Below are 26,802 nucleotides of genomic sequence, written 5' to 3' on the forward strand. Positions count from 1 at the left end.
AGTAGACATGCATAGAATTGCACTGCAAGAGCTGTGCAATGAGCACTAGGAATAAGCACTTTTGAACTGACTCATCACTAGACACACATTGTATTGAGCTCTCATGCTGCAATGCTGTGCACAGTTATAGGTAGGTAAGTCCCATTGGCCTCAGCAGGACTTTATTCAGAGCAAACATGCACAGGATTGGGGGTGCTTCCAAATCAGCTGCAGCTCTTTATTAAGGAACTTTCCAATGGACACATTGGAGAAATCTTTTCAGTGACGCACCACATTCCCTGGGGTGGAGTGGTTACACATGCCAGTGTGGGGCAGGGCCAGAAGCAAAAGGGGGGGGGGGGCAACAAATGCAAATGTTACCTTTGTACAGTGGGCTGGCAAGAAGCATCATCAATGTTCAAAACACATTCCAGCCGGGCAAAAACACAGTGCAAAACAGAGCCTGTGAGGGGTGTGGTCTGGGGAGAGGATGTTGCCAGAGGAAAGTTCCAAGGGTCTGATAGAGAAGCCTGAAGGAGCACAATTGGCCCCAGATGTGAAGTTCTTCACCTCTGCCTTAGTGTTATCCTTTTCCTTTTCAAAAGAGACATTACAATGATATGTCAGGCGACTGAGATCTACCACCATACCTCTTCACTTTGGCATGCGTTTCCCGTTAGTGCCATTTTAGCAGTGTGGGTTTGTAAAAATCTGTTTTTACATGCATACAAAAATACTTCTTCACCTCTTTTTCTAATTTGTAAAACAAATTCATGCAATGAAACTTTTTAAAAAAGCATTTGGTTGCATATTTTAAAAATTGACGCTAAAATGCCATGCTTAGGTACCTTGTTACTCTTCCACCAATATGGCTATACTATGCTTCTCAGTGTGGCTGAAACATAACACAACATATATGTTTAGAAAGTGCTATTCTCAATGAAATACGGAAAATCATTTGCAATTTCACATGCAGCTCACAGACTAAGAGAATCTATAAAATAATGCTAAAAGCTTGCTATCTGGAAGCACTGGGGCCTCATTTACACTGTCTTTTGCAGGAGTACAATCAAAGATGTATAATGTGACTAGATTTTACAGAGAATTATATAGATGCTGGTTGAAGTTGAAGATACATGGCTGTTCTGTTTCTCTGAGTTGGGAGAGGCTGAATATAGTCCAGAACAGTTGCCTGGATGAAGTTGTGGAATGGATGAAGACTAATAAACTGAGCTTCAACCTTGAGAAGAGGGAGACACTGTGGGTAGGTGGTTTCTGTGTCCGGGATATTGGACCTTTGCCTTTTCTGGATTGGGTTATTGTGCCGCAGAAAGAAAAAGCTTTGTGGGGTGCTCCTGGATCCATCTTTGTGTCAACTACAGCCATTCCTAACTGCAGAAATTGGTAATTGAGGACTTGATTACAGGAGTACACTGCATGTGGAATTATCCTTGTGCCTGGTCCAAAAGCTCCAGCTGGTGTAAAATTCTGTGGCTAGACTTTTGATGGGGACAGACTAACTTCAGGACATAATACTGGTGCTTAAAAGCTTGCCCTGGCTGCTCATATATTACTGGGTCAGGTTCAAGGTTGATGTATTTACAAGTCCCTTAGCAACTTTGGTCCATGATATCTTAAAGACCACAAGATCCCTTATATCCCAGCCCAATCACAGAGCATATCTTGTAAGTCCTGTTTCATTGAGTGTTGCTGTCCCAAGCATGTGTTGTGTTTTCTTCTTTTGGTTTCTATGATGAATTTTAATTGTTCTTATTCATCCTAATTTTATGTACTCTGCTTAGAAATTCTGACAATGAAGCAGTATACAAACACGTGAAATAAATAAAATAAAGAAGCATGTATTTGAAGGATCAATTAATTTAAATCATTTTTAAGAGACAGATGGCTTGATTCTAAAGTTACTGTGTCATACTAGAATGATAAAAAAACACACCTGGATTCAAATCCCACTCATTCTGGATGATACCTGGGGGTGGATTTGGACCTGTCACTCTTTTAGCCTTAACCAACCTCAGAAGGTTCTTTTGATCCTGTAATGAAGGAGGAAGGGTGGAATAATAATAAGAAAAACATGATCATTGATGCTTGTTATCCTGAAATGACCTCATGTCGCCTCTACTTTGGCGTCGCGGGGAGTCCCCCATATAGCAAGGGAGCAACTGCCAACCCCCATAGCAGAGAGCGAGCAGATAGCAAAGGGGCTTCAGACCAAGAGGGGCCCACACCGCAAAACCCTTCTCCCAATTTTTGCCACAAAACCCTGCTTTCCCACAGCCTGACTGAGCTTGAAGCTCGGGCGACTCTTCCTGCCCCCCCCCCCGCGCCCTCCCTCTTCCCCTGGGCAGAAAGGCGTCTTGCAATGGCAGCTGGGCGTCGCTAGGTGTCAGGGTTGTGCCTCAGGAAGGGGTTAACGCGGCGTCGGCCCTTTGGCTTCACGGCGCGGGGGATTGGCGAAGTCGCCTGCCCGTCAAGGCGGGAGGAGGCGGGACGCCGCCGCTCGGGGCCGGGGTCGCGAAGGGAGTTGGGAGCGACCATTTGGGCTGTGCATGCGGGGCAGGGCTGCCGTCCTTCGCTCGGCCCTTCCGGTGCCCCGCGGGGTGCGCAGCTCCCGCGCGCCCTCTCTTCCTGCCCCCGGCTTTGCAGGCTCCTCCATGGAGACCGCCGCCCCCGCTCCCCCCGGCCCCGCGACGGCGGCGGCGGCGGCCCCCTTTCCTCCGCTCTTCCCCCCGGGGCTGCACGGCATCTACGGCGAGTGCCGGCGCCTGTACCCGGAGCAGCCCAACCCGCTGCAGGTCACCGCCATCATCAAGTACTGGTGAGTGGAGGGGAAGGAAGGAGCCGCTGTGGGGGGCGAGGGGCTCCCAGGGTGGGAGGGAGGCCCTGGGGGTCCCTGAAGGAGGTCCAGGGCCTGGGGCAGTTTCTCCGGGAAAGGCAGCTGCTTGTATGCTGCGGGGTCGGCATTGGCTGTGGGGATGAGGGGCAGCGGGTGGGCGAAGAAGCCCCGGGAGGTATCTAGGCTCCCTGAAACGGCGGGGGGGGGGCGGTATCTGAGGCAGGACTTGGCGACGGAGGTCGAGTGGTTTTGGGGGGGAGAGTCCCTGGGAAGGCCCGGAGGGGCTTTGTGGTGGGAGAGTTTGGGGTTTCCCGGGTGCCCTGGGCCTTTTCGCCTCGGAGGTGCCTGGTTTTAGTTCGGGGAGTTGGTAGGTGAGGGGCTGAGGCGGGAGGAGGTAGGTAGGTGAGCAGCAGCAGCAGCTCGGAGGTGGAGGGAGGGCGGCATCTCTCTGAGCGAGGAGGTGGGGGTCAGCCTCTTGGTCAGAGTCCTTAACCCTCACAGGATGTGCAGATTTAGGCCTCAGTTGGAATAGGGAGTTTTAAGAGGGGGCCCTGATCTTTGCAGAGCTTCCTTCATTGATCTGGGCACAGTGTTGTGAAGAGGTGAGGGTTGAGGCGGCGTTGATATGAGAGGTGGGTTTTGCTGGAGAGCAGGCAGAGCTGTGTAGGGACCCATAGCCACAGTGAAACCTTGATCTGTGTGAGAGGTGGGTTGAGAGAGCAGCCATTCTTAAACTTTGGTATAAGTAGTCCCCTTATCAAGGATGGTGAAATACCTCTCCACCATGAGTAATACACTAGCTGGAGGACTTACGGTAGCTGAAGGTACTTTCCTCTTATTGAGGTAGAATAAAGTACTGAGTGGTGTTCCACTTGCTGCTTGCAAGTTTTGCAAAAGTGGGTGCATAGACTTAAGGAAGCCTCTCTATATTGCACTTGTTATTAAAACTGCTTTGTGACATTCTTGTGCAATACTTTTTGCAGAAGTGTGTTCCTTTCCCTCTTTTTTTCTCTCTACCTTCCTTCATCTTTCCTTCTCTCTAATTTTGTGTGCCTCTATAGTTAAATATATGCACGTGCTCTCTTTGATCTTCAGATGGGCAAAGACCTATTGTGCATTCCCTGAATGATTGCATGCAACTGTTTACACAAGGACTCTGTTCAATTTACATGAATTGCTTCACCTGTGCTGATACTTAATGTGTACATGTTCATTTGTTAGTGTGGCCCAATGCTGCATGTCCATCTCCTGTGCACATTTATATACATCTCTTATACACTTACATGCTATGCCTTTAAAGCACATTCAAAGCACATTTCTCTCATGGAATTCTGGGCACAGTAGTTAAGGGTTGCTGGGATTATTGGTTGTAGTTTGAATGTCCCAGCTGGAACTGTCTGTTCTCCGTTTTGTCGTTATTGCGATTCTAGGCTTTGTTGAGTCAAAAATATGCTATTGGGAGAACATTATGCAGCTATACTCTTTTTATAATGGGAGGACCGATTCGCAAATATCATACCCATCATACCCATATTCGCAAATATCATACCCATCATACCCATATTCAGGACAGGAAACCTAGTTAGACAGTAGTTAGCTTAAACTGGTTTAATATAGTAATGTGTGAATTACCTTTTCCAATAAAATTTTCTGGCCATTTATGTTTAGTGACACCAGAATATTTTGTGCTGTGATGTCTTTAACTACTTTCTATGAATCTGGCTAATTCTTACTGGATGCAGTTTTACCGCAGGCTGTTGGCATCTGATGTGGCAATGAGTTCCATAGATTGGGTGTGACAAATCTGTTGGACTTTGCAATAAGCTAAAAAAAATAAAATATGCATAGGCATATATAGGATTTCACTGTGTTTCCACAAAATAAAATGCAAACTAGGGACTGCAATAACCTTATGTTGGTGAGAGTCAGGATAATTCTGCTTGTAGCAGAGCCATATGTAGATTAAAAAACAAACTCCACCTATTTCAAGTAGTGTTGCCTTAGCTACTTTGATTTGGAGTGGTATATTTATCTCCTTCAGTAACCCTACATAGCTCAGAACTGCTCTTCCTCAGTGAGAAATAGCAAGCACTAGGAGGTAGTCTGAAATGTCTGTTTACCAAAGAATAGTTGTGAGACAAGCATCTGGCCCAGACAATGCTGTTCAAAACTTATTTGGAATGCTCATCTTCTTTAGCCTCCCAATGGCACATCTCTTTGGATGCTTGCACAGAGCTAATTTGTTATTTTGTGTGTCTGAGAAGCTCTTCTGTAAAGTTGTCTCTCCTCTTCATAACAACCACTTTCTGTGCCTATATAGAAATTGAAAATGCTGAAACAGCTGGTGTCATGGGCATGCTGTATGCCCTCTGCCCCTATCTTCCAGTTGGAAATTAGCTTATGCTTTGGTTTGGGGTGGGAGTTGTAGCTTTGTGTCACACTGCAAGTACCGGCATTGAAGTTGCTTTGGCTGTTCTTTCTCAACGTGCATCTTTAAAGAAATAAGTTTCAAAAAGGAATGAAGCCTGCAGGTTGTATGTATCTTCTTGTGTCACTTCACTTGTTGGAAAATTCCTATGCAGAAAGCACTTTCAGTTGATGTATGTCTGCTGAGAAGCCATAATTTGCTTGCTGCTCCCAATCATGTCTACAGAGGGTGGGAACAGATCATAGAATTGTATGGGATTAGAAGGGACTCCAAGGGTAATCTAGTTCAACCCCCTTCATTGCAGGAATCTCAACTAAATGGATGGATGGGGAAACTCTGTATGCCAGCCATTAACTGTAATTATCTAGATCAGGGTGGCCCAACTTTTAATGCCAAGCGAGCCACAAGAGTACTTTGACACAGAGCCTGCAGGCTGCACACTGCCTTGTCATGCACCAGTGGGGGAGGGGGAGGGAAGTGAGGCCAAAATTTGAAGGGACACCCCCATCAAGCTCTCATGCTGCCTTTCCAAAGGCTAAGTTGAGGAGGAGGCATGAGGCTCTGGTAGGGTCCTAGAGCCCTCACACCTCGTCCCAAAGCACAGTGCCTCACTTACCCGGCTTTGGGAAGGCAGCACAAGGGCTGTGTGTGTGTGTTGTCAAATGTATACAGCCGTCAGGCCACAGATTGTACCACCTTGCTCTAGATTATCGGTTCCCAATTTGTGGGTACCCAGATGTTGTTGGACTACAACTCCCACCATCACTAGCTAGCAAGGCCAGAGCTCAGGGATGATGGGAGTTGTAGTCCAACAACATCTGGGGACCCACAGGTTGAGAACCACTGCTCTAGATGAAGGTTGCATATGAAGCATCTTTATAGCTCTGTCAGTAGAGCATAAGACTCTTAATCTCAGGGTTGTGGGTTTGAGCCCCATATTGGGTGAAAGACTTGTGCATTGCAGTGTTTAGGGTTGATAACGCTCATGGTCCCTTCCAACTTTACAATTCTGTGATGTTCAGATGGGATGCTAACGCCCAGAACACAGGGATAATGTTTAGGCGATCTCTGTGTTAGGCTCATTTATCTTTTACAAAGAAGCTCATGAAACAAGTCATCATTTGAGCCATAGTCCATGCCTGAATTTGTCAAATATTGAGAAACCTTTTAAAAAAGAACTGGAGAAGAAATTTGAATGACTCAGTTGGTGGTCATGAAGAACCGTGCATCTATGTCCACTCACACATACTATAAACATGCTGCCTGTGGACTCCTAAGGTTATCAGTTACTTAAAGGGAGAAAGAACTAAAAGAATATGTGGCACCTTAAAAGCTAAGATTTCAATCCTGACAATACCTACTCAGAAGCAAGTCCTGTTGTATTCAGAGGGACTTATCACGGGTAAGTGGGGTTAGGATTGCAGCCTAACACATTTTTTTATGGCACCAGTTTTCATGGACTATAGTTTGCCTATTTTTCCTTCCTCTGTGACAATTGAGGCAGCCAAATGATAAGCCAGGCAAGGTAACTGCTGCCTCTATGCATTTTTCGTTTGGCTGGTCCATCTGGCAACAGTTACCTCAGTTCCTTCCAGCCAAACTTGCAAGTCTTACCTGATCCATGTGTAGCACTTCCCACATTTCTAGTTTAAGTACCTCTGGGCTCTTTGGGGAAGTAGGGTGGGATATAATATGCATGTATAAATAGGTGTCGCAGCAAAACATAGCATGCTGTGATATTGAGAGCCTGCAGCCCTTGCTGGTAGAGAAGGTGGTGAGGACAGTCTACCTCACATGCTGCCCCTTCTTCTGCATGCAAGGCAGTCTGTTCTAATGGTCTTTGTGAAGGAGGAGGGGTCTAGTCTGAGCTGGTGAACCAGCAGAAGCTGGGAAAGACTGTAGAGAGTATACTAAACATTGTATTATAGCATTTTTCTTAGAAAGCAAAAGCAAAATGAAAATATTTTCAGGAACAGGAGCTGGTGAATGCTCAAATAACATTCCCATTACTTTAGACAGTAGAGTAGAATTATCAACAAAATAATAATTATGTTCCTACCAGTTTTTGCTGTTACCAGTGGAATCAAGCATAGCTTTATTATTTCTTTAATTTATAACATTTATATACCACTTGATTTTAAAAAGCCTCACAGTGGTTTACAAAAAGATAAAACAATATAATCAAGAAAAATGTACAACCATACTTAAAAACATAGAAGAATTAAAATACTAAAGCAAATTAAAATTACTTCAATCTATTACCAGTAATAGATGCTAGTTTCCCCTCATCTGTTCCCTTTCAAATGGAGATGCCATCTGAATATTTTATAGCATATAATCTAATACTTAAGCACTAAGGAGATTGCACTCAGGTTTGGGTTGATTGAACAAACTGAGGACAGGTTTTCTTTTTTAAAGGGCTCTCTTCTCAGCTTTTTGTTTCTCAAAGTGGAACACAGCAATTCATGACTTAAACTTCAGTGCTTTTATGGAATAGTCTCCTAAAGTGTGTGCAAGGGTTATTTTTCATTAGTGAGAATGGTCTGATCAGCATACTCTGCTTTAGTTTCACACTCTCAAAAACAATGCTGATTAAGCACTTTCCCAATGTTTTTAACACATTGAAGCTACATTGTGCTGCTTGCAAATATGGCCTTTGTCCCTGAGGCTAATGTTCTTTCTTCCAAATGAATCCTTTGGTGGAGGGAGTTTAGAAGCCTCACATCCTGTGTTAACCTTTGTGACTGTTCCAAAGAGAATTCTGAACAGTTATCTTGCTTATAATTGGGATTCATGGGGGGGGGGGAAATAGTGGTTAGACACAGCATGTAGCTGAAAATAATTTTTTACAGTACATAAAAAACAAAAGTAGGTGTGTTTGTGCATCAGAAATATTCTCCAAAATCCACAGTTGGGCAATACCTTTATTACAACCAACCAAAATTTCACAAAATGGTAGCAAGCCTTCTCATTCTCCAGAACTCCTCTTCATCAAGAAAGATGTTATTCAGAAGTTGGGGGGGGGGGGGCAGCAGGCCTGTGCAGAGCTTGTCTGAGGCCTGGGGTGGGAGTCTTGTTAGATAAAGTTATAAACTCAAAAAAGCAGCTAGTCTCGGGGGGGGGGGGGGGGCAACCAGCTTAGTCCTCTGAGCCCTGGGGCAAGGGTACCCTCCTGCCTTTGCATGGGCCTGGGTGGGGAGGCCTACATAACTACACCACCCAGTTTCTGCCCTAGCTAGTTGAGGAATGGTGAATACAGACAGGGATGCCAACTAGATTTCCAAGATGGTGAACTCTGTGTGGATTGGGTCCCCCGCATCCTGCCCCCACCTTCTTGCAGTAGATGCACCAATAGTCTGACACACATTTTCTTGCAGATTTTAAGAAGATGGTATGCCTGGCAACACTACTGATTCTAACTGCTTTCATGAGCATGAATAGTAGCGATTCAGTGTTTAATTGTTTGATTTAAAACAGCTTAATTGATTATTATAAGATGTCCTCAGTTAGGCAACTTTATTTTTAATTGCTATTTCTGCATTTTCTTAGAAACAAAGTAGCAATGCCTTTTGCTTTATAACTGTTGGTTTTACCTATGTGTAAATATAGGTAATCAGATGATGGTCCTAATAACATTTTGTAGAGCTGAATATTCCACATTATTTCCTTCAGAGCAGAAAGCTTAGGTGGGAAATTATGTTATTCATTTCTGAAGACAATTAGGGCTTGCATTATGATGTTTCTTTTTTTAAAAAGTAATATTTTCTGTGGTTCTGTTTTGTGAACATTAATTGAGACAAATGACTTACTTTGGAGAAACACTTTAAATATATAGTAAATGTTTTTTTAAAAAACTTTCTGACCTTTCTATCTTGTATTGGAAGGGACTGGCTCTTGTATACGAATTTTCATTCTTACTGCTCCTTTTGAAAAAGAAGCATTTTGTCTTGTGAGACATGCAGTATATTTTCAGACTTGCCATTAATTTAGTAAACAAAAATACTAAAATGTTATTTGGTAATAAAACAAAATATATGAGATGCTTTGAAGGCATGGCAACAACATAGATCTAGGACAACAACAGCGGGGCAAAGTTCTTGCCTGTGTGCCATGAGTTTTTTCAGAAGGAAGTGGGTTTAATGATATTGAGCGTTGATAAATGCATTTTTCTGAAAACCACCCCCATCTCCAAGACTGACCTGCAGCTTACTCTTGTCCTTTTTTCAAATAGGTTAGGTGGACCTGATCCTCTGGACTACGTCAGTATGTACAGGAATTTGGGGAGTCCATCCCAGAATGTTCCTGAGCACTGGCACTATGTAAGCTTTGGATTGAGTGACTTGTATGGTGATAACAGAGTACATGAGTAAGTTTTCAATAATTCCCATTTACTGTGGATTGTGGCTTTCTGTAGTGGACGGAAATGTGATAGAAGCAGCATGCATGCACACATACATACAAAAAGTAGGTTTATGTGACAAAGATAGAATGGGACTGTCTTTTCCCAGGGCATTGTTGCTGGCCTGCAAGTACCAGATTTCAGCAAAAGTTTAAAAAAATAGCTACTGGAATTCAATATGAAATTGCTAAACTAAAATTTTATCACCAAATTTTATTTTATTTGTTCAGGGTTTAAGAGAAAAACTCCCACTGTAGGTGTTAATTTATCATAGCAAGGATAGGAATAATTATATGATTGCCAATTACTGCTATTGTGAATAGTCACTTTGCTTACTTTTCCATGGAAATGTTAAAGTTCCTGTAACACTTTATGGCCTTTGGCATTGCTGTTTACAATTCTCTGCCATTTACACCTCTGTGTCTATCACGTTAGGTTCACATGTCATAAAGTAGTATACAGTCCATGAGCACCAAAGGCATGCTTTTGTTTTTTGCATTGCAACAGACTATCAGAGCTGCCCTTCTCAAGTTCATACCGTATGTAATTGTTAAAACATGGCAGAACAACATGCAGATAGTTTCTGGGTGAAGATGTACGTTAGTTTTTGCTAAGAAATTGTCTATACTTGTCTGTTCTTGCTTTTTCCCCATTTACAGAATGAGCATAATTTGATCCTGTGCTGTTTCAGGGTGAATTATGTTTGTATAAAAGTATTCTATGACTTGTATTTTAAATGTAAACATGTGTTTCCCCTATTTAATACTTTTAAAACAGCAACTACAGCCATTTAAGGACAACTTTTCTAAAGCGTACACACACTAACATTTACAACTAGCTACCCTGAACCCTGTGTTGCTAGTGAGACCCAATCCTGAAGACTTCCTCTATTTTCTGCAGCATAGACTGCCAGGGCAATGTTATTGGTCATACTCGAAGTAGACCCATTAAAATCAGTTCACGCAGCGTGCCTGTGGTGCTCATGGACTGTATACTACTTTATGAAGTGTGAACCTAACATGAAATAAGTACATTGATTTCAGTGGGTCTGTTTTGAATACAACTTAAATTGGTCTGCACTGAATATGGGTTGCTTACATACAACCTTTTAAACTGTAGCTTCATATCTGTTAACATTTTATTTAACTATGTAGTTGGTTAGGATATAGTGTACTATGTTTCATTTTGGCCCTGTGACAATAGGGGATTCAGATGAATGGGTGCTGGGCTAACTTTATGTCACACTGACAGATTCCACACTGACAGAAAAGTGTCAGATAGACTAGCCACCGAGAGGCCTGGTTTTAGCAATCAGTGCAGTGGTGGCACAAGTTATTTGATCTGGAGTAAACTGCATTTCAGCCCATCCAGCACCCTGCAAGCCTCTAGGACACAGTCCCACAGGAATCTGGTTGGCTGTTGTGAGAACAGGATGCTGGACTCCATAGCTCTGAGGTAGTGCCTCTTCCCATATGGCACTTAACTAGGCTTCGAGGTAGTCACAGAATAATAGAGTTGGAAGGGGAACCTGATTCAACTAAAGCACCTATGACAGAGGGCCATCCAACCTCTGCTTAAAAACCTCCAGTGAAGGAGAATCCATCACTTTCCAAGGGAGTCTGTTCCACTGTTGAATAGCTCTTACCATTAGAAAGTTCTTCCTGGTGTTTAGTCTAAATCTCCTTTTTTGTAACTTGAAGCCGCTGGTTTGGGTTAGTAATATTTTCAGTTAATCAACTCTAATTTAATTCGTTACCCTGTTGCTAGCAGCATAATGCCATTAGAATCAGCTCCTTGATGCTCAGTTTCTGTGGAAAGGAAAGGGCCATGCCCACTAATCAGGGCAACACAGGCTCCCAGTACTGTATTTTGAAATAAGAATGTCTAGCTTGAATTGAGGCCACTATTAATAATGGAATTGCAAACAGATGTAGCAAGTGAGGTGTGAATGTTCACTTTAATTTTATATTTTAATGATCCTGCAAAGGCTGAAATGTAGCCCACCCATGCCTCCTTGTTGACAGACTTACTTCTAGTTAGAAGGGTGTGGTTTTCATATTCTGCTTAAATACTGGTTGTTTAAATCTAAATAAATAAATTTATTTAAAAGCACTGTAGTGACATGAATTATTCCTGATTTTTAGATGTCATTTGCATTCAAAAATACTAGGCAAAAGAACTTTATGTTGTAATGGCAAACATGACACCAGCTTTAAACGTCAACATCTTCAGTCAGTACATTTGTCAGGATGGAGTTTGCAACTGTGGAATTAATATTGTTGAAATTGGATTCTTAAGTATGAAAGAGGCAATATCTTTAGTCCTGATTCAGTTTGGGACTAAGGACAACAACCTTCCCTTTTTCATGTAGGATACCCGGAATACCCCTTTATCTTATTTTATTCTTTTATTTCATAAATTTTATACGCTGCTTGATTGTAAAAAAAAAAAAAAAGACCCACCCCTTGTGGTTTACAAAAAGATAAAACAATAAAATCAAGAAAATATTACAACTCTACTTGTTATCCAAACTATTTTACCCATAGTAATTTACTTTTCTTTGAAAAGGAAGAAAATGAATGTCCCCATTTCATACACATTTGCTTAGGGCAATTTTATAAATCTTGAAACATTCAGCCACACACCTCAAATAGTATCCTTCCTCCCTCATTCACAGCATCAAGGCACTTTTTCATACTTCCTGTTCTCTGTTGGTGGTAGACCTCCCTTGAAGCCATGGCCACCTTGTGGAATTTATTTTCTTGTGTGTGTTTGGCTTTAAAATGTCATTTGTTTAAGGTAGTTAATGTAAAAGACGGGCCACCTACAGAGAGGCTGCCTTGCACTGCTTAAACTCACACACAATCCCTGGAACTAAAACACATCCTTATTGTTAAATATTTTAGAGTTCAAGATTTTTTTTGTTAGCTGTGGAGGGAGACTTGTTTTATGTTTACAGCACAGTAGTTGAACTTACAAGGAAGACTGCTTTTAATAAAAGGAATGTAACCAAGTTTGGCTCGGGGCAAAGCCGGTCTGCAGCATATCTTGCATGTTCTTCCTTGGAGAATAACCCTCTTTCCTTTCTAGTGTAAAATAGTTTCCCAGTGTCCTGTGATAGCAGTTGTGCTGTGGGGGGCAGGGAAGACTGGCTGTTCAAGAACACTAAAGCTAACAAATGTCCGAGTGCATTTTCTTTTCTTTTAAGACATTAGCACGTTGGCACTTTTGTTAACTCCTGACTTGTGCATTCTAGGTTAGAACTGAGAATCCCAATTCCCCTTTCACTGAGTTCTTCAAGGTCTTTGGGAGATTTGGCTGCTGTGTGTGACCTGTGCTCTCACAAGCTAGTCCCCATTGCATCATTCTTCCTAACTATTTCTATCCTGCGTTGGGTGAACCCAAGCTGGATCCTGCTTGTTTTCTACATTGTTCAATATTCCGAGCCTCCTAAACTGCTAATTATCTGTTTTCTGATTAATTTGTGTCTGTTCATGGGCTCTGTAGGAATGGGAAAAATCCTGTTCCTTCTTGCAACAGGTCACTGAACTGACTAATTATAGCATTCTCTGTGAGGCCTAGGAAGGCAACATTACCAGATCTCTCTCTGTCTCCTTTGGCAAAGAACAGACATCAGCCAGATAAACTAAATGGAACTAATTGTTTTTATATATGTGAGTTACATACATCCCATAAAAACAATTCCAGTGTGGTTTGTATATTGTGTAATGTAAGACTAATTGAAAAAATATAAGAGATACTTATTAGTTTGGATACTGAAAAGTTGAATACTGTCTGATCTTGAACATTGTCCCCCAGGAGTTGTAGTAAATGTGATATTGCACCAGTGTGTGGTAGGTCACAGGAGCAAGAGTTTTGCAAGGAAAATTATTCTTGCTTATTATAAACTGAAAAGCAGACTTAATCCTACAGCAATTGCACACGCTGTCTTCAGAGTCCTGATCTGTTAAGCCTTTCTGAGGAGTTGCTAACAATATGGACTAGATGACCCTCAGGGTCCCTTCCAACTCTGCAACTTCTCTTCGGGTTGCTACAGGTATGGAGTGGGGGGTTTAACTCTTTCCTCCTCTTCCTTAGGAATTTTCATCTCCAAACATGCTAGTTGCATTTGGAATAAGTTTCACATTGGCACTAGTGACTTCATTTGCATGTCATACAAAGCTGCAGATGGCAAACTTTGCATGAGCTGATCTTGGTCACTTCACTCCTCTCCACTTGTGCTTGTGAGAAACAAACAGCGACCTCCTGGCTTAGCGTTGTTTCAAAACCAGTGATCAGCATAAGCAAAGCAGCGTTGGCTCACCAATTGTGATTTGTTTGAGTAAAATAAACCATGCTATCTATTTTGCACATCACACTAAGCCAGGTATCATGGTTTGTTTCTCCCCATTTTGAGCAGGGGTGAACAGAGAAGCACTTTTGGCTTCTGCATGGTACAGTGGTACCTTGGGTTACATACTCTTCAGGTTACAGACTCCGCTAACCCAGAAATAGTACCTCGGGTTAAGAACTTTGCTTCAGGATGAGAACAGAAATCATGCTCCTGCAGCACGGTGGCAGCAGGAGGCCCTATTAGCTAAAGTGGTGCTTCAGGTTAAGAACAGTTTCAGGTTAAGAACGGACCTCTGGAACAAATTAAGTACTTAACCCAAGGTACCACTGTACATGCAAATGTGTCCTGTGCCTACATGTCTGGCACTGCTTCCCTCATTGACTAAGCACAATGAAAGTAAGAAGGGAACATGCTTCTTTCAGAATGATGAGCAGAGTTGTCCCTGCCTCTTTTGCATTATATTTCTGGTTAGGGACTTGCCCTTTAAAAAAATGAAATAAAAACCAAAGGTAGGAATCCAGGCCATCTAACATGGTTGAAGTGAACACCAGGTGATATAGTTCAAACTCAGTTAAAACCTGGCCAACTGAATAGTTAAGGCTCTCTCCCCTGTTAACCTTAACCAGTTCAAAATCATTATTCCCAAGTTTCTCTTTCCCCTATCTGGTTATCTGCATTTCTTAGCCATAAATGAAAAACAGCTTGATAGGAGGGGTGGTCATGAAACTAGAAAAGGACCAGTGAAGAAAGAGTTGAGCAGTCTTTCCTCTTCTTCCCTGCTTGCCCTCCACCCCCCCTTTGGGCAGCATGGGGCATGCTGCTTTAGATTAAAATAAACAGCGTCAAGAAAAAAAATCTCATGTAATACATATTTTGAGTCCAAGGGAGCAAAAATAGTACAAAGTAAATGTCTAAAGTTACTGGTTTCATGTAATTTGGCAGTGTGACAAGTCTAGCTTAATTTTCAGTTTTCATGTTCTAGCAGCATATTGTGGTATTGGGACACACTAGCATGCAAAGTACTGCAGACATTACTAGCTGAATTGGGATTGGCTAATTGAAAAGGCTCCTGGCCTGTTTTAAAGCCTTCAGTGGTGTATATGTTGGCACTGTGTTAGCTTCTGAAAACAAAGTTCAAATTACACTGAAAATTGGCCTGAAGTGCTGTTTGTACTTTGCTCATTGGAATGGTGGCATAGTTACACATAAACAGTTATGTCCCCCTGCCTGCTGCCCCAGTGGTCATCTTCATAAATATGTTTACATGTAAGTACTCCTTGCTTTAAAGTAAATATGTGATATACTTTTCCCCCTGTCCAGTGAGTTACCTCATATCTTTCTTTCAATAATGTAGTTCTTTTACACTGGAATGTGGGGGAAATTACCTACTAAAGTGAGAATGTATACATTTTGGCAAAGAGCTTTAACTTTGAATTAGAAAGCCTGAATCTTGGGGGGCCTGTTAATGCAAAGAGAGAGATCAAAAATTTGTAGAGATCAAAATTTGTGTTTTAAAAACAGATAGACACTTAGAGGAATGTCTCCATACTCACCCACTTTTAGTTTCATTATTTATTTATGTCTATTTATAGTGAACTAGAATCATGTGTTTTGTAATACAAGGAGTAGTTGTGAACCCCCTAGATGCTGGAATGTGGGGGTGTATATAGTAAGGCTTTAAAAATATGTGGATGTTTAGATTGAAATAGGAACACATTCACCTTTCTGCCAAGGACTCAGATGTGCTGATGTGATTTCTACTGGCCAAGTTTGAAATAAAAACGTAAGATGTAAAAGTGCTATCATTTTAGCAGTAGTGAGTATAACTATAATGGAGAAGTTAAGCTTATTCCACCCATACATGTCTTTGCTGATTGTCTTCCATAGTTAGCTGCATATAATCATAGATATTACTTCTAAAACCATCTGACATTCTTACAAAAAAAAATCAGATAACAATTCACAAATACAAAACAAAAGGCTATGTTCTGAATTACAGGTGTCACAGGACACTGAATAATCAGATTTCTTAATTTACAAAGATGGTAGTTAATTGCTATTTCCCCCCCTCATATTTAATTGAAACAGTATTGCAGTCGGGGGATCATTCTGGGTATAAAGTTGTATGGCTTCCACCTAATTATAAATACAGGTGTCCCCCCACTTACGCGCAGCTGCATATACGCGTGGTGCCAGGAAACCATCAAATTATGCAATTCATACCCGGAAATGACTGGAGAGAGCTGGAGAGTGCTTATGGCTTGTGAGGAGACCCCCGCCCTTGAGCCCGAAGTGGACATCAGTGAGGGCAAAGGAAACCCTGAAGAGATTGGAGGTGCAGCGGGGCTTTGTTTATGTTGCTCAGCCTCCCCACCTAACAGCTGATGTGTCGGTCCCAGAGCCTCCTGATAGTCCAGGGGTCAGCAAACTTTTTCAGTAGGGGGCCGGTCCACTGTCCCTCAGACCTTGTGGGGGGGGGCGGACTATATTGGGGGGGGGATGAACGAATTCCTACGCTCCACAAATAAGCCAGAGATGCATTTTAAATAAAAGCACACATTCTACTCATGTAAAAACCCCAGGCAGGCGCCACAAATAACCCAGAGATGCATTTTAAATAAAATGACACGTTCTACTCATGTAAAAACATGCTGATTCCCAGCCCGTCCGTGGGCCAAATTTAGAAGGCAATTGGGCTGGATTTGGCCCCTGGGCCTTAGTTTGCCTATCCATGTGCTAGTCCCATAGCTTCAATTCTAGTTGTGGATATTTTTACATACAGTATTTTTGGTTCATATTGGAGAGAGAGCAGCAGAGAGGACGTTAAAAAGGTGTTTAGAGGGTGCTCCCCACTTTATGCAATTTCACTTATGCACACGTAGGCCTGGAACGTAACCCCCACATAGGTGGGGAGTTGCCTGTAAATCGGATGTCTAGCATCTTTCTCACAGACTTCTGTAGTTGGTCGGTTTAGTCATAACAGCATCCTTCCACATTTTATTAATACCATCTATTCACTGGTATTCCCAGTTGTTTCCGATGCTTTGTATATAACATTTGAGCAGCTTATGCTATATAACCAGCCAGTTCTAAATGCTCCCTTTTAATTGTATCTTTTTTATAGGTTAATTAATAGAAATAATAATAGATGTATACTTGTAGAGTGTCCCAGTTTATTTTCTGTATCATTGTAGTTGGCAAAGCCTGGAATGCAGGGCAAACATGTTTGGTAACTATAAACAGAATAGGAAATACAAATGTGTGTGAGAGAAAAGTAGATGATCCATCCATACAATTCCATTCCTTGACTTGATTTTCATGATAATATTTTTAAAAAATAAATAAGATGCTAAAGTTGGGGAAGGCATTATAGCTCTTAGATCTTGGTAGGATCTGAGATAATTAACTCTTGGTCCTGAACAGATTTTGATGTCATTTTCTGAGACATATTTGGGGGTTCTTTCTAATGTTTTCCCTTGCACCAGGAATGAATGACATAGTGGCATCATAATTTCATCTGCTTATGATGCTTTATTGTTGTGAAACCTTTTGTCATTAACTTCATCCAGGTTTACTGGATCAGACGGACCAAGTGGTTTTGGATTTGAACTGACATTTCGACTTAAGCGTGAAACCGGGGAATCTGCACCACCGACATGGCCAGCAGAGTTGATGCAAGGCTTAGCCAGATACGTCTTCCAATCAGGTACTATTTATGTGGCTCGTTTTATGCCAAAAGGTTGGTGATATTTGAGTTCGTTCTTTTGTTTTTGTAGTATGCCTTTTATGAGGCACTCGGCTTTTATTCCGTTTACTTACAACTAATATGGTTGTGAATTTTTGCATGACAGATCAAACAAATTCAAATATTTATTTTGCTGGAAGTAAAATAAATAGAGGGAGATACTGCCATTTATATATATGAGTCTTTTGAGACTGTTTCATGATTTGTGGATAACAAATGCGGCATCCAAGTATGATTATTCTTAATTCCTTTGATGCAGACTTCAGTAGTCTATGTCCAATTACCTTCATAATCTTGGCTTTGATCTCTCTTCATTTCATCCTTTTTATATGGATTGGTCCATAGAGAACTTTGGAATATCAGATATAAATATACAGATCAGCTTAAATTTTAAATAACTGTGGTTGTTTTAAGATATACAAATGTCATAAAAGGAATATTATTACAAGCTGATTAAAATGCTAAAAATTACAAGCAAATATTATGGTGCAAATATGAAATGTATTTTTGCTACACATAAAATTACTGGAATAAAAACTGTGGGTTAATTTGATCTTGTGCTTTTTTAAAAAATTGAGCTTTTCTTTTGTTGAAATAATAAGCTAATCAGTCTATCTGTCTCATGAAGTTGTTTAATTTCACCATATATGCCATATCCCAGATAATCAATATCACAGTGTCTGTAGAGCTTATCCATTTTGGGCAAATCATTTTTGCTGCTGTCCATAAACTGTCATTTCTCAGGCCTTAAGGTATGCAAATATTATTATCTCAGCATCTCTTAGGAGATCATAACTCAGTATGCTTGTTATTTCTTTTAACACATTTCCAAAAGGGCCTACTCATTAGACGTACTCATATTATATGAATAGGCGTGTGTAGCACATTTCTTTGGGGTGTGTAGCCAGGAATTTTACACTGTTTATTTCAACAAAGGAAGAAATGGAATAATAGGTAAAAGAAAATAGCAAAGAAAAGATAAAGAGTCAGAAAGCTAACAAAGCAACCATGAAAGAACGGCCAAGAAGCCAAAACAGGACATTTTTCATGCAGAGAAAAAGACCCATGTTGAGCTGACCAGAGGCAGGGCAGATCTGGCTGAGGGCAGCCAGTGGGAGCTGGTAAGTCAGTCAGCCAATGGGGGAGAGGGAGAATGGAATTTAAGATCCAGATAGGGACTGTCTGAGAGAATGCAGGCAGAGATTGTCTGTGGGTGGGCAGAAGGGGTCTCTGACTATCTGAGTGGAATTAGAAAGGGTTGATGTCAGTGAGGACAGATAATGAATTGACTGTCAGTTAGAGATAGAGATTGTATGCGGACAGACAAGGTTCTATCTGCCTGGAGGGAAGGTCAAGAGTCTAGAAGGGCTGGAAGTGTTTTATGGGGTAGTGTAAGGCAACAGTCATCCTAGAAAGAATTTATGTCTAGTGACAGGTTTAAATCATTTTTAAAAAAACAAACTTAAAAGCTCTGTTTGAAACAGTTTTGTACCTGTCAAAAGTAACCATTAATCTACAGTATAACATTTTGGAGTGTAAACAAAGTTCAAATTTTGTTCTAAAAGTGCCTTATCCTTATTTAGATGTTCTGGATGAGGGTTAAGTGTTTGCAATTATAATATATTGCTGCTGGTAAATATAAACAATATCATGAGCAGTTAATTGAAAAACTGCTGAGGAAATACAGGCAGAGATTTATCTAAAACACACCTACAGTAGTGTTCACACTACTGAGCTTAAGTGAAGGGTGTCTGTCACGCCCTCCTCTTCCTATACTGCTCCTGCTGGAGCCAGTCACCCCAACATTGCTTCCAGAAAGGAAGGCAAGCAGAAGCTGCGGATTCATTCCAGCCTTTTTTATTCTGCCTGTGTCTCTCTTTGTCTTTTTAAAAAACGGTTATAATGAACCTATATTGCACACTGCTATAATAATGTACAGTGGTGCCCCGCAAGACGAATGCCTCGCAAGACAGAAAACCCACTAGACGAAAGGGTTTTCCGTTTTGGAGGTGCTTCACAGGACGAATTTGCTATGGGCTTGCTTCGCAAGACGAAAATGCCTTGCGATTCCTGGGGGTTTTTTTCCCTCCCCCCCCCTTTTTCCCTCCCCCCCTTTTTCCCTCCCCCCCCTTTTTCCCAAGCCCCTAAGCAGCTTAACAGCTGTTCGCTAAGCCGCTTAACAGCTGATCGCTAAGCTGCTTAACAGCTGATCTAAGCCGCTTAACAGCTGATCTAAGCCACTAATAGCCTTTTAGCAGCTAATCCCTTAAGCCTTTAATAGCCGCTAATAGCCGCTAATAGCGCTAATCCGCTAATGGGCTTGCTTCGCAAGACGAAAAAACCGCAAGACGAAGAGACTCGCGGAACGGATTCTTTTCGTCTTGCGAGGCACCACTGTATTAAAAAAAAACCACAACTGATAGCTGAAAGCCTTATTGATTTCCATGATCTAGGGAGAAAGCTGTTTTGGAGAAAGTAAGATGATAGGGCCTTCTGTGTATAGAAGAAGCCCTTCTGAGCCTCTGCTGTTGATTGCTGTTAGAATGTTGGCAACATCTAGCCATGAATACTTCACTGTTACTCTCCTCTTCCTTCTGCTTCCCCAGAATGCTGGGCCTGAGTGGCCAATTTATTTATTTTTAAGTGAATTATCAGGACTATATTTAAAAGGATTATAGAAGGCCTGGACTTCATGAAACTACAAAGCTTAAGCATCTTTTAAAGTTCTGCCAGCAGATTGAAAAATAGCTGTCTCTTCTTTTATTTCAAGAATGCAAAGTACAAAGCAACTACTGATAATTTGTATTTATCCATTTTTTAAAAATCACAATTTTTATCCCTTCAGTTTATAAGCATGCCCAATCCTCATTGCACCATTAAGATTGGGGGAATGGGGAGATTTCCTTCACCAGGAAAAACAAAACAAAAAACAAAACTGTACTTCTGTAAATGTGTCATTTTTCACAGTCATTCTGGTGCATGGATGCTATTTTAGTTACATAAAGGATGACCCTTGGAGAACTAAAATCACTATTCAACAGGACATTGCAGTGTGTCAATGGTGTGTGTGTGCTGAGCAACTGACTGAAGCAGGAGAAGTTAGCATCAAAGGCTGTTTTAGATTTGGCTTGCTTTGTGGAAAAAATGTTTATTTTTAGTTTCCAAACATTTTAAAAAATATAGCCAGTTGGCATGCAAGTCATTGGGTGTGAGGATTTTCCATTTAATTATTTATTAAACAAATTTATATGTTCGTTTTGCACCCCAATTCAGATGGATTTGAGCCAAGATCATTGTGATAGTAGGCTAGGCCTAGACAATTAAGAGGGTCAGCTGTATTAAAGCTGTCCCACTTTCCAGTCATTCAACAAAGACAAATAAAGACAGTTTCTTCAAGATTTTGCAGAACTTTTCTTTCATGTTCAAACTCTAAACACAGAAGTGTACACATGAACTTCATAGGACCGTGCCGCAATATCTCTGTGTTTGGAACATCTAATTATATTTACAGTAATTTCTTCAAAGATGCATGGATTGCAAACAATAACTCTAGGCTACCCCCAGCTTCCTCTGTAAGAAAAGCAGAGAAAGAAAGTGACAAAAGATTAGTATTTCTTCAGTTGCTTGCTCTTTTTATGAATAATATAATTTGTGCTATTAATATTTTTTAAATTTTCATTTGAATTTATTATAATTATGTCTGTGTATACTTAGTGAAAAACAACTGTGCAAGTTTCTATGTATTTATTTCTTTAAAAATAAAAACCCTGGCAGTTCATACCATCTAAATAGAAAGGTCTTGTGCTGATTTTGGACAGTTCTCAAGTTTTAGGGAGCTACTTATTTATTCATTACTAAGGCAAAATATAAGGTTGTAACCATCAGAAAGATATATTGGGTAGGAATTAAATGTGTGGGAAAGAACCCAATCATAGCTGGCATTTTTTAAGGCCTTTTCCCCATGGAGAAATGTGTCTGCTTTCAGATTTACAAGATGTAGGTATTGTGTTAGATAGGGGACTTCTCTGTAAAGCTTTGCTTGTTAGGTTTATTGTATGTGCATAGAAGATGCTCCCCATTTTAGCCAATGGGTGATAATATAAAGTTTTGAGTGGAAGAAGCCCAAAACATGGATAACCACCGGCAAATAGGCATGTGCATAAGCTTTTCAAAACTATACTTACCCTCATTGCTTAACTACTTTAAGTGTTGAAATTCACACTTTCCACTAAAACAGTTTCATGCTTCTGTTAATTCTAGAAGATGTTTTTTGTTTGATACCATCTGTTGGCAGGATTTGACATTCTTTCAAGAAATAATGCCCAGTTGAAGTGTAATAACCAAATGGCTTGGAGTTTGAGAATGAGCATCAGACTTTTGCCCTTCTCCTTTATGTCGTAGGTGATCGAAATTTGTTTACTTGTTTACTAAAAATATTTTAAACTGTCCATTAGAAAGATACGAGGGCAGTATACAAAGGCCTTGCAAAACAGAACATAAGAATAAAATACCCTAAAAATAGTAAAGATCATTCAAAGCATCATTGTCATGGAGGAAAGTAAAAACAAGCCAAGCAGACTATAAAGGCAATTCTAAAATTTAAAAATGCCTGCAAAAACAATTAACTTTTAACCTGGATCCAAAATGATTGTAACATAGTACCAGTCAGTGTCACGATTCACATGACACGTTGAAACCATCGTTTATGAATGAGCAGTGTGCTAGGGCATGCTGCATAAAAGACTATTCTCAAGCACAGTGGGCAGGAAACAAACCAGAGGTTGTCTTGCTGTTAACCACAAGGGTTGGGTTGCATGTTAACAGCTGTCCAATCTCTGATTTGTATGGTAGGTTAGGCTGAGAGATTGTTATCAAGGTCACCCAGGGAGGGAGCTTCATGGCTGAATGGCGATTTGTACTTGGGTTTCCCCAGTCTCAGTTTGACATACCGGTACGTTTTGCTTCTAGTATATCTAGCAATGTTATGTGTGGTTGACATGTGTCGCTGCAATAATTGGAGGCTTTACCTTGGACATTTTCTCTTAGCAGTAGTAGTTGCTGTGATGAGGACAGCAGCAGCTGTGGACCAGGGAAAGAGCTAAATCTTTCTTTTATATCTTCAAAAGTTGGCAGGCATGAATGATTAAACCTGGTGTATAACGCAGAAACTCTCTCTGACAGCTAAGTAGGCTGCTCCTCCTGCCCCGCCTCTGCTTCCCAACAAAATGTTAATTGGCTGAAGCAGAATCTGGTAAGCACAGTACAGACAGAAGCCCTGTTGTGTCCTACCCCTTGTTTGTGCTACTCTTTCCACATCATTGTTCCTGTGTCAAGAATTTTGTTAAGTTGTCTTCAGTTTTAGGGTCGCAAGACCCTTTAGTTAGAACTGCTGAATTCACAGAAGAGAAGACGAATTATTAAACTGCTATTTGATTAAAATCTTGCCTTAGAACTTGTGTTTTGTCACTAAACTCAAGTTGCATAGTAAGAGTCCTCTAGATTGTAACTTCATCTTAGTATTGTTGGGACTGCCATGGAAAGACTGATCTTGCATGACACTGTATGGTGAGTTAAGGCCTGGCTTTCAAGCTTTAATGTTTACTGGCTCTAGGGGATTTGAATTGGCCTTCATATCATTTTTCACATGGGTGGTTTTCTGTAGTTTAATTGAGCAGTCACTGTGAATTTTGTGGTTTGTGTGGGGAAGAGAGACGTTTTTAAAGTAGTCTACACCCGAATAGACACAAACAGGTGGGTCTCCAGCAGAGACATTAGCATTTGAAAACCAGCTCCAAATGGCTAGGATTTCCCAGGAAAAGGAGTCTGGGCAGCAAAAAAATGTGGGGATCGATCAGCATAGAATTGAGTGAGCATTTGACATGCAGAATATTGTGACAGAAAGACAGGCTTCAAGAATGAATGCCTTTGTAGCTTTGTTCATTTTGGAGAACTGTGACTGTGAGTCCTTCATCATTAAAACATTTAGTTAATCAGCAGAATCTAGGATGATCCATCTGACCTGGGAAGTATTAGGAATTGGAATTTAAGTTGGACTGTTAAGTTTATTTAATGGTGTAGAACAACCACTTCTAGTTCTTCTTCCACTAAAGTCTTTAAATGCATATGGAGTCCATTTTACACAGGCTTTTAAACAACCAGTAAGTTCTTTTTTCACACTATGCAACTGGTGTAACTGAACAGTTTATCATATTTAGTTTTAAGCAATTCTTATCTGATACTTTTCCTTATCTGCCAGTTAATGTAGAGGCATTTCCTTTATACTCCTGTCAGCACTTATGTTCCCCACACCCAACCCTTTGGCCAAATTGTTGTAGCTTGGTGATGATACAATGAGGCTGTTCTGGGAAACTGCAAAGGGTTTCCATTGGGGTGAAGGCATTTTCTGACCCAATCCTATGTATATCTTAAGTAGACTTGAAAATCTACTTAACTATTTTGCTCATTATTTTCTCCTTACTCTTATGGGCTACAGTGCAGTACAAATAAATGTCCCTGCCTTTGTGGGTTTTCGTGTGGTGTTACTTTCTGCTTATGTGTGGCTCTTTTGTTTATCTAAGCTGTAATGTTGTAAAATCTTCTCTGTGCTCAGAATCTGGGTGCTCCCCATACTCTACAGTTGTATTTCCATCATCAGGATAATGTTGATATTGAGCAAACTGTCACAATTTTGGATTAAGGTTTTTTAAATTTTGAATACATTTTAAACCTCAATTCAGACTTCTATAGTCAAGGTTGGGAATCCTGGGTAGCTTGCCTTTTTTTTAAGTAAAAAGTCAAATTCAGCTTTTTAAAAAAATGTAGAACTAAATTTATGCCTAAATTAACAGTGAGGACATCTGGTGGATGATCAGAGTTACCACAAGAGGCTAAGTAGATTCAGTCTTTTAACCTGTCAATTGAACAGAATTTGTCTGAAACTTTTCTGGTCACCAATTCATTAATGCTTGCTGAAATGATAGGTCCATCCAAGATGTGTTCATTTGTACTGAATATAGTGATGTGTGAACTTCAGAAATGCAATAACAAGCATCAGTTGCAGAACACATTTTTTTAAAATCCTCTTTTTAAAAGAGTTCTTGCTGTCTTGTTTTGCATTTGTAAACCTCCTTTCTGGGATTTATGTGCATTCTTGCACTGCCTTTTGAATTTGTAGTGCAGGGAAGGTTGGTGAGCTAATGAGCTTTCCTGGCCAACTGATATCTCATAGACTATGTGAGCCTAGAGCCTAGTTAGTATGATGAATCTAGATGTCACAGGTTCATAGTCAATATATAAACTTGAAATAATCTTAGTTTACATTTCAAGCAAGAGGAAGAATTTCACGTCAAGGGAGCTCTCCATGAAATATACGTAGGCATTCTAGACTGGGAATGTTTCTATTCAAAGCTCATTCATTTTGTCATGATCATGAGAATTTTCTAAAGAGCATCTTGGTATGGTGGGTCTCCTTTTAATCTACTGATAAAAGGTGCTAGAATGAAAAGAAGATTGGTATCATCGCAGAAGTGCATGGCTGTTCAAGGTGTGAATGTTGCAATTTTAGGCCTGTTGAGAAGAAGGATCATCCATAAACAAACACTTCCCGCAGATCAGTTTATATGATAATAGAGGAATGCTAGTCTTGATGCATAGGGATGCGGGTGGCGCTGTGGGCAAAAGCCTAGGGCAAGCCTAGGGCTTGCTGATCGAAAGGTCGGCGGTTCGAATCCCCGCGGCGGGGTGCGCTCCCGTTGTTCGGTCCCAGTGCCTGCCAACCTAGCAGTTCGAAAGCACCCTTAAGTGCAAGTAGATAAATAGGTACCGCTTACTAGCGGGAAGGTAAACGGCGTTTCCGTGTGCGGCTCTGGCTCGCCAGAGCAGCTTCGTCACGCTGGCCACGTGACCCGGAAGTGTCTTCGGACAGCGCTGGCCCCCGGCCTCTTGAGTGAGATGGGCACACAACCCTAGAGTCTGTCAAGACTGGCCCGTATGGGCAGGGGTACCTTTACCTTTAGTCTTGATGCATATTACAGCATGCCATTGAGTGGGAGCACCTGAAGTGCACCATGCACATTTTGTGTGTATGAGGAGTATAAGATTAGGAATACCAGATGTCTGAACCAAGCAAGCTATAATGTGTTAATGGGATGAGCTCCACCTTACCTTCATTCCTGAAGTGTTGCGTGGCGAGTTCCCGCCCCCCACCAGGATAAATAAAGACACGAGACACCATGATATAAGGTTAAATGGGCGAATTAGGCCACAACTTTATTGAATTCAGGAATGAGAGGCATTGGCTTAGGCATTGGTCCTACCGACTATCCGGCTCCAGCCCATTTGCTGGAGACACGGAGAAGGGTTAACACCTTAGTGGGGGAGTCACCTGCCGAGGCACGTCAGCTAGGAGCTCCCCCGGTCACCGCTCTGGGGCGTGCCTTTGGCCCACACCTCCATAGGCTTCGGACAGGGCCACGCCCCCCGGAATCCTTTAACGGACCACCCTTCGTTCACTGGGGGGAGGTGATGGCGTTCCTCCCCCCCCACACGCATCCTCTGAACCCCTTCTTACCAATGCCTACCGCCAATGCCGAGAAGTTGTGACGAGTTGCTACGAGGTAGGCGAAAAACCAAAAGGCTGGAAATCGCCAATTGGGAAAAATTCCTACCATGCCCCTTGCGGCGACAGACCGAGGTCCATAGCAAAGTCAGAGACCTACCTAACACCTACCTAAAGGGAGGGAGGGCGGGCAAACGTGGGTCCCAGCCGGCGAAAGGAGGGCGAGCCTCCTCGCCCCGGCGCTAAATAGGGGCAAGCCCCGCCCCCTAAGCCAGCTGACTGGCTGGCTGGCTGGGGAGGGAAGCCCCCGGGATTCCCGGGGATACCCATTCCTATTCTCGCAGGGGCTAAACCAGCCCCTGCTCATGTGGGGGGGGCGTGACGCCCGCAACCCCACCTCCTGGGGCAAGCAGGAAGTGGCTTTGCGTGGCGAGTTCCCGCCCCCCACCAGGATAAATAAAGACACGAGACACCATGATATAAGGT

At 41.6% G+C, this 26,802-nt stretch overlaps 1 protein-coding gene across 2 annotated transcripts in view; it reads left to right on the top strand.

Moving 5' to 3' along the window:
- The first annotated feature begins 2,439 nt into the window (after window positions 1-2,439).
- Window positions 2,440-26,802, top strand: part of SUFU (SUFU negative regulator of hedgehog signaling) — a 78,003-nt gene continuing 53,640 nt past the window's right edge. For both annotated transcript variants that reach the window (XM_083441569.1, XM_083441570.1), the window contains exons 1-3: window positions 2,440-2,815; window positions 9,493-9,627; window positions 17,584-17,720. In XM_083441569.1, the coding sequence (XP_083297695.1) occupies window positions 2,547-2,815; window positions 9,493-9,627; window positions 17,584-17,720 (541 nt within the window). In that variant the 5' untranslated portion in view covers window positions 2,440-2,546. The remainder of the gene's footprint in view (window positions 2,816-9,492; window positions 9,628-17,583; window positions 17,721-26,802) is intronic.

Source organism: Podarcis tiliguerta (assembly GCF_965153285.1).
Source record: "Podarcis tiliguerta genome assembly, chromosome: 5".
Taxonomy (NCBI): Eukaryota; Metazoa; Chordata; class Lepidosauria; order Squamata; family Lacertidae; genus Podarcis; species Podarcis tiliguerta.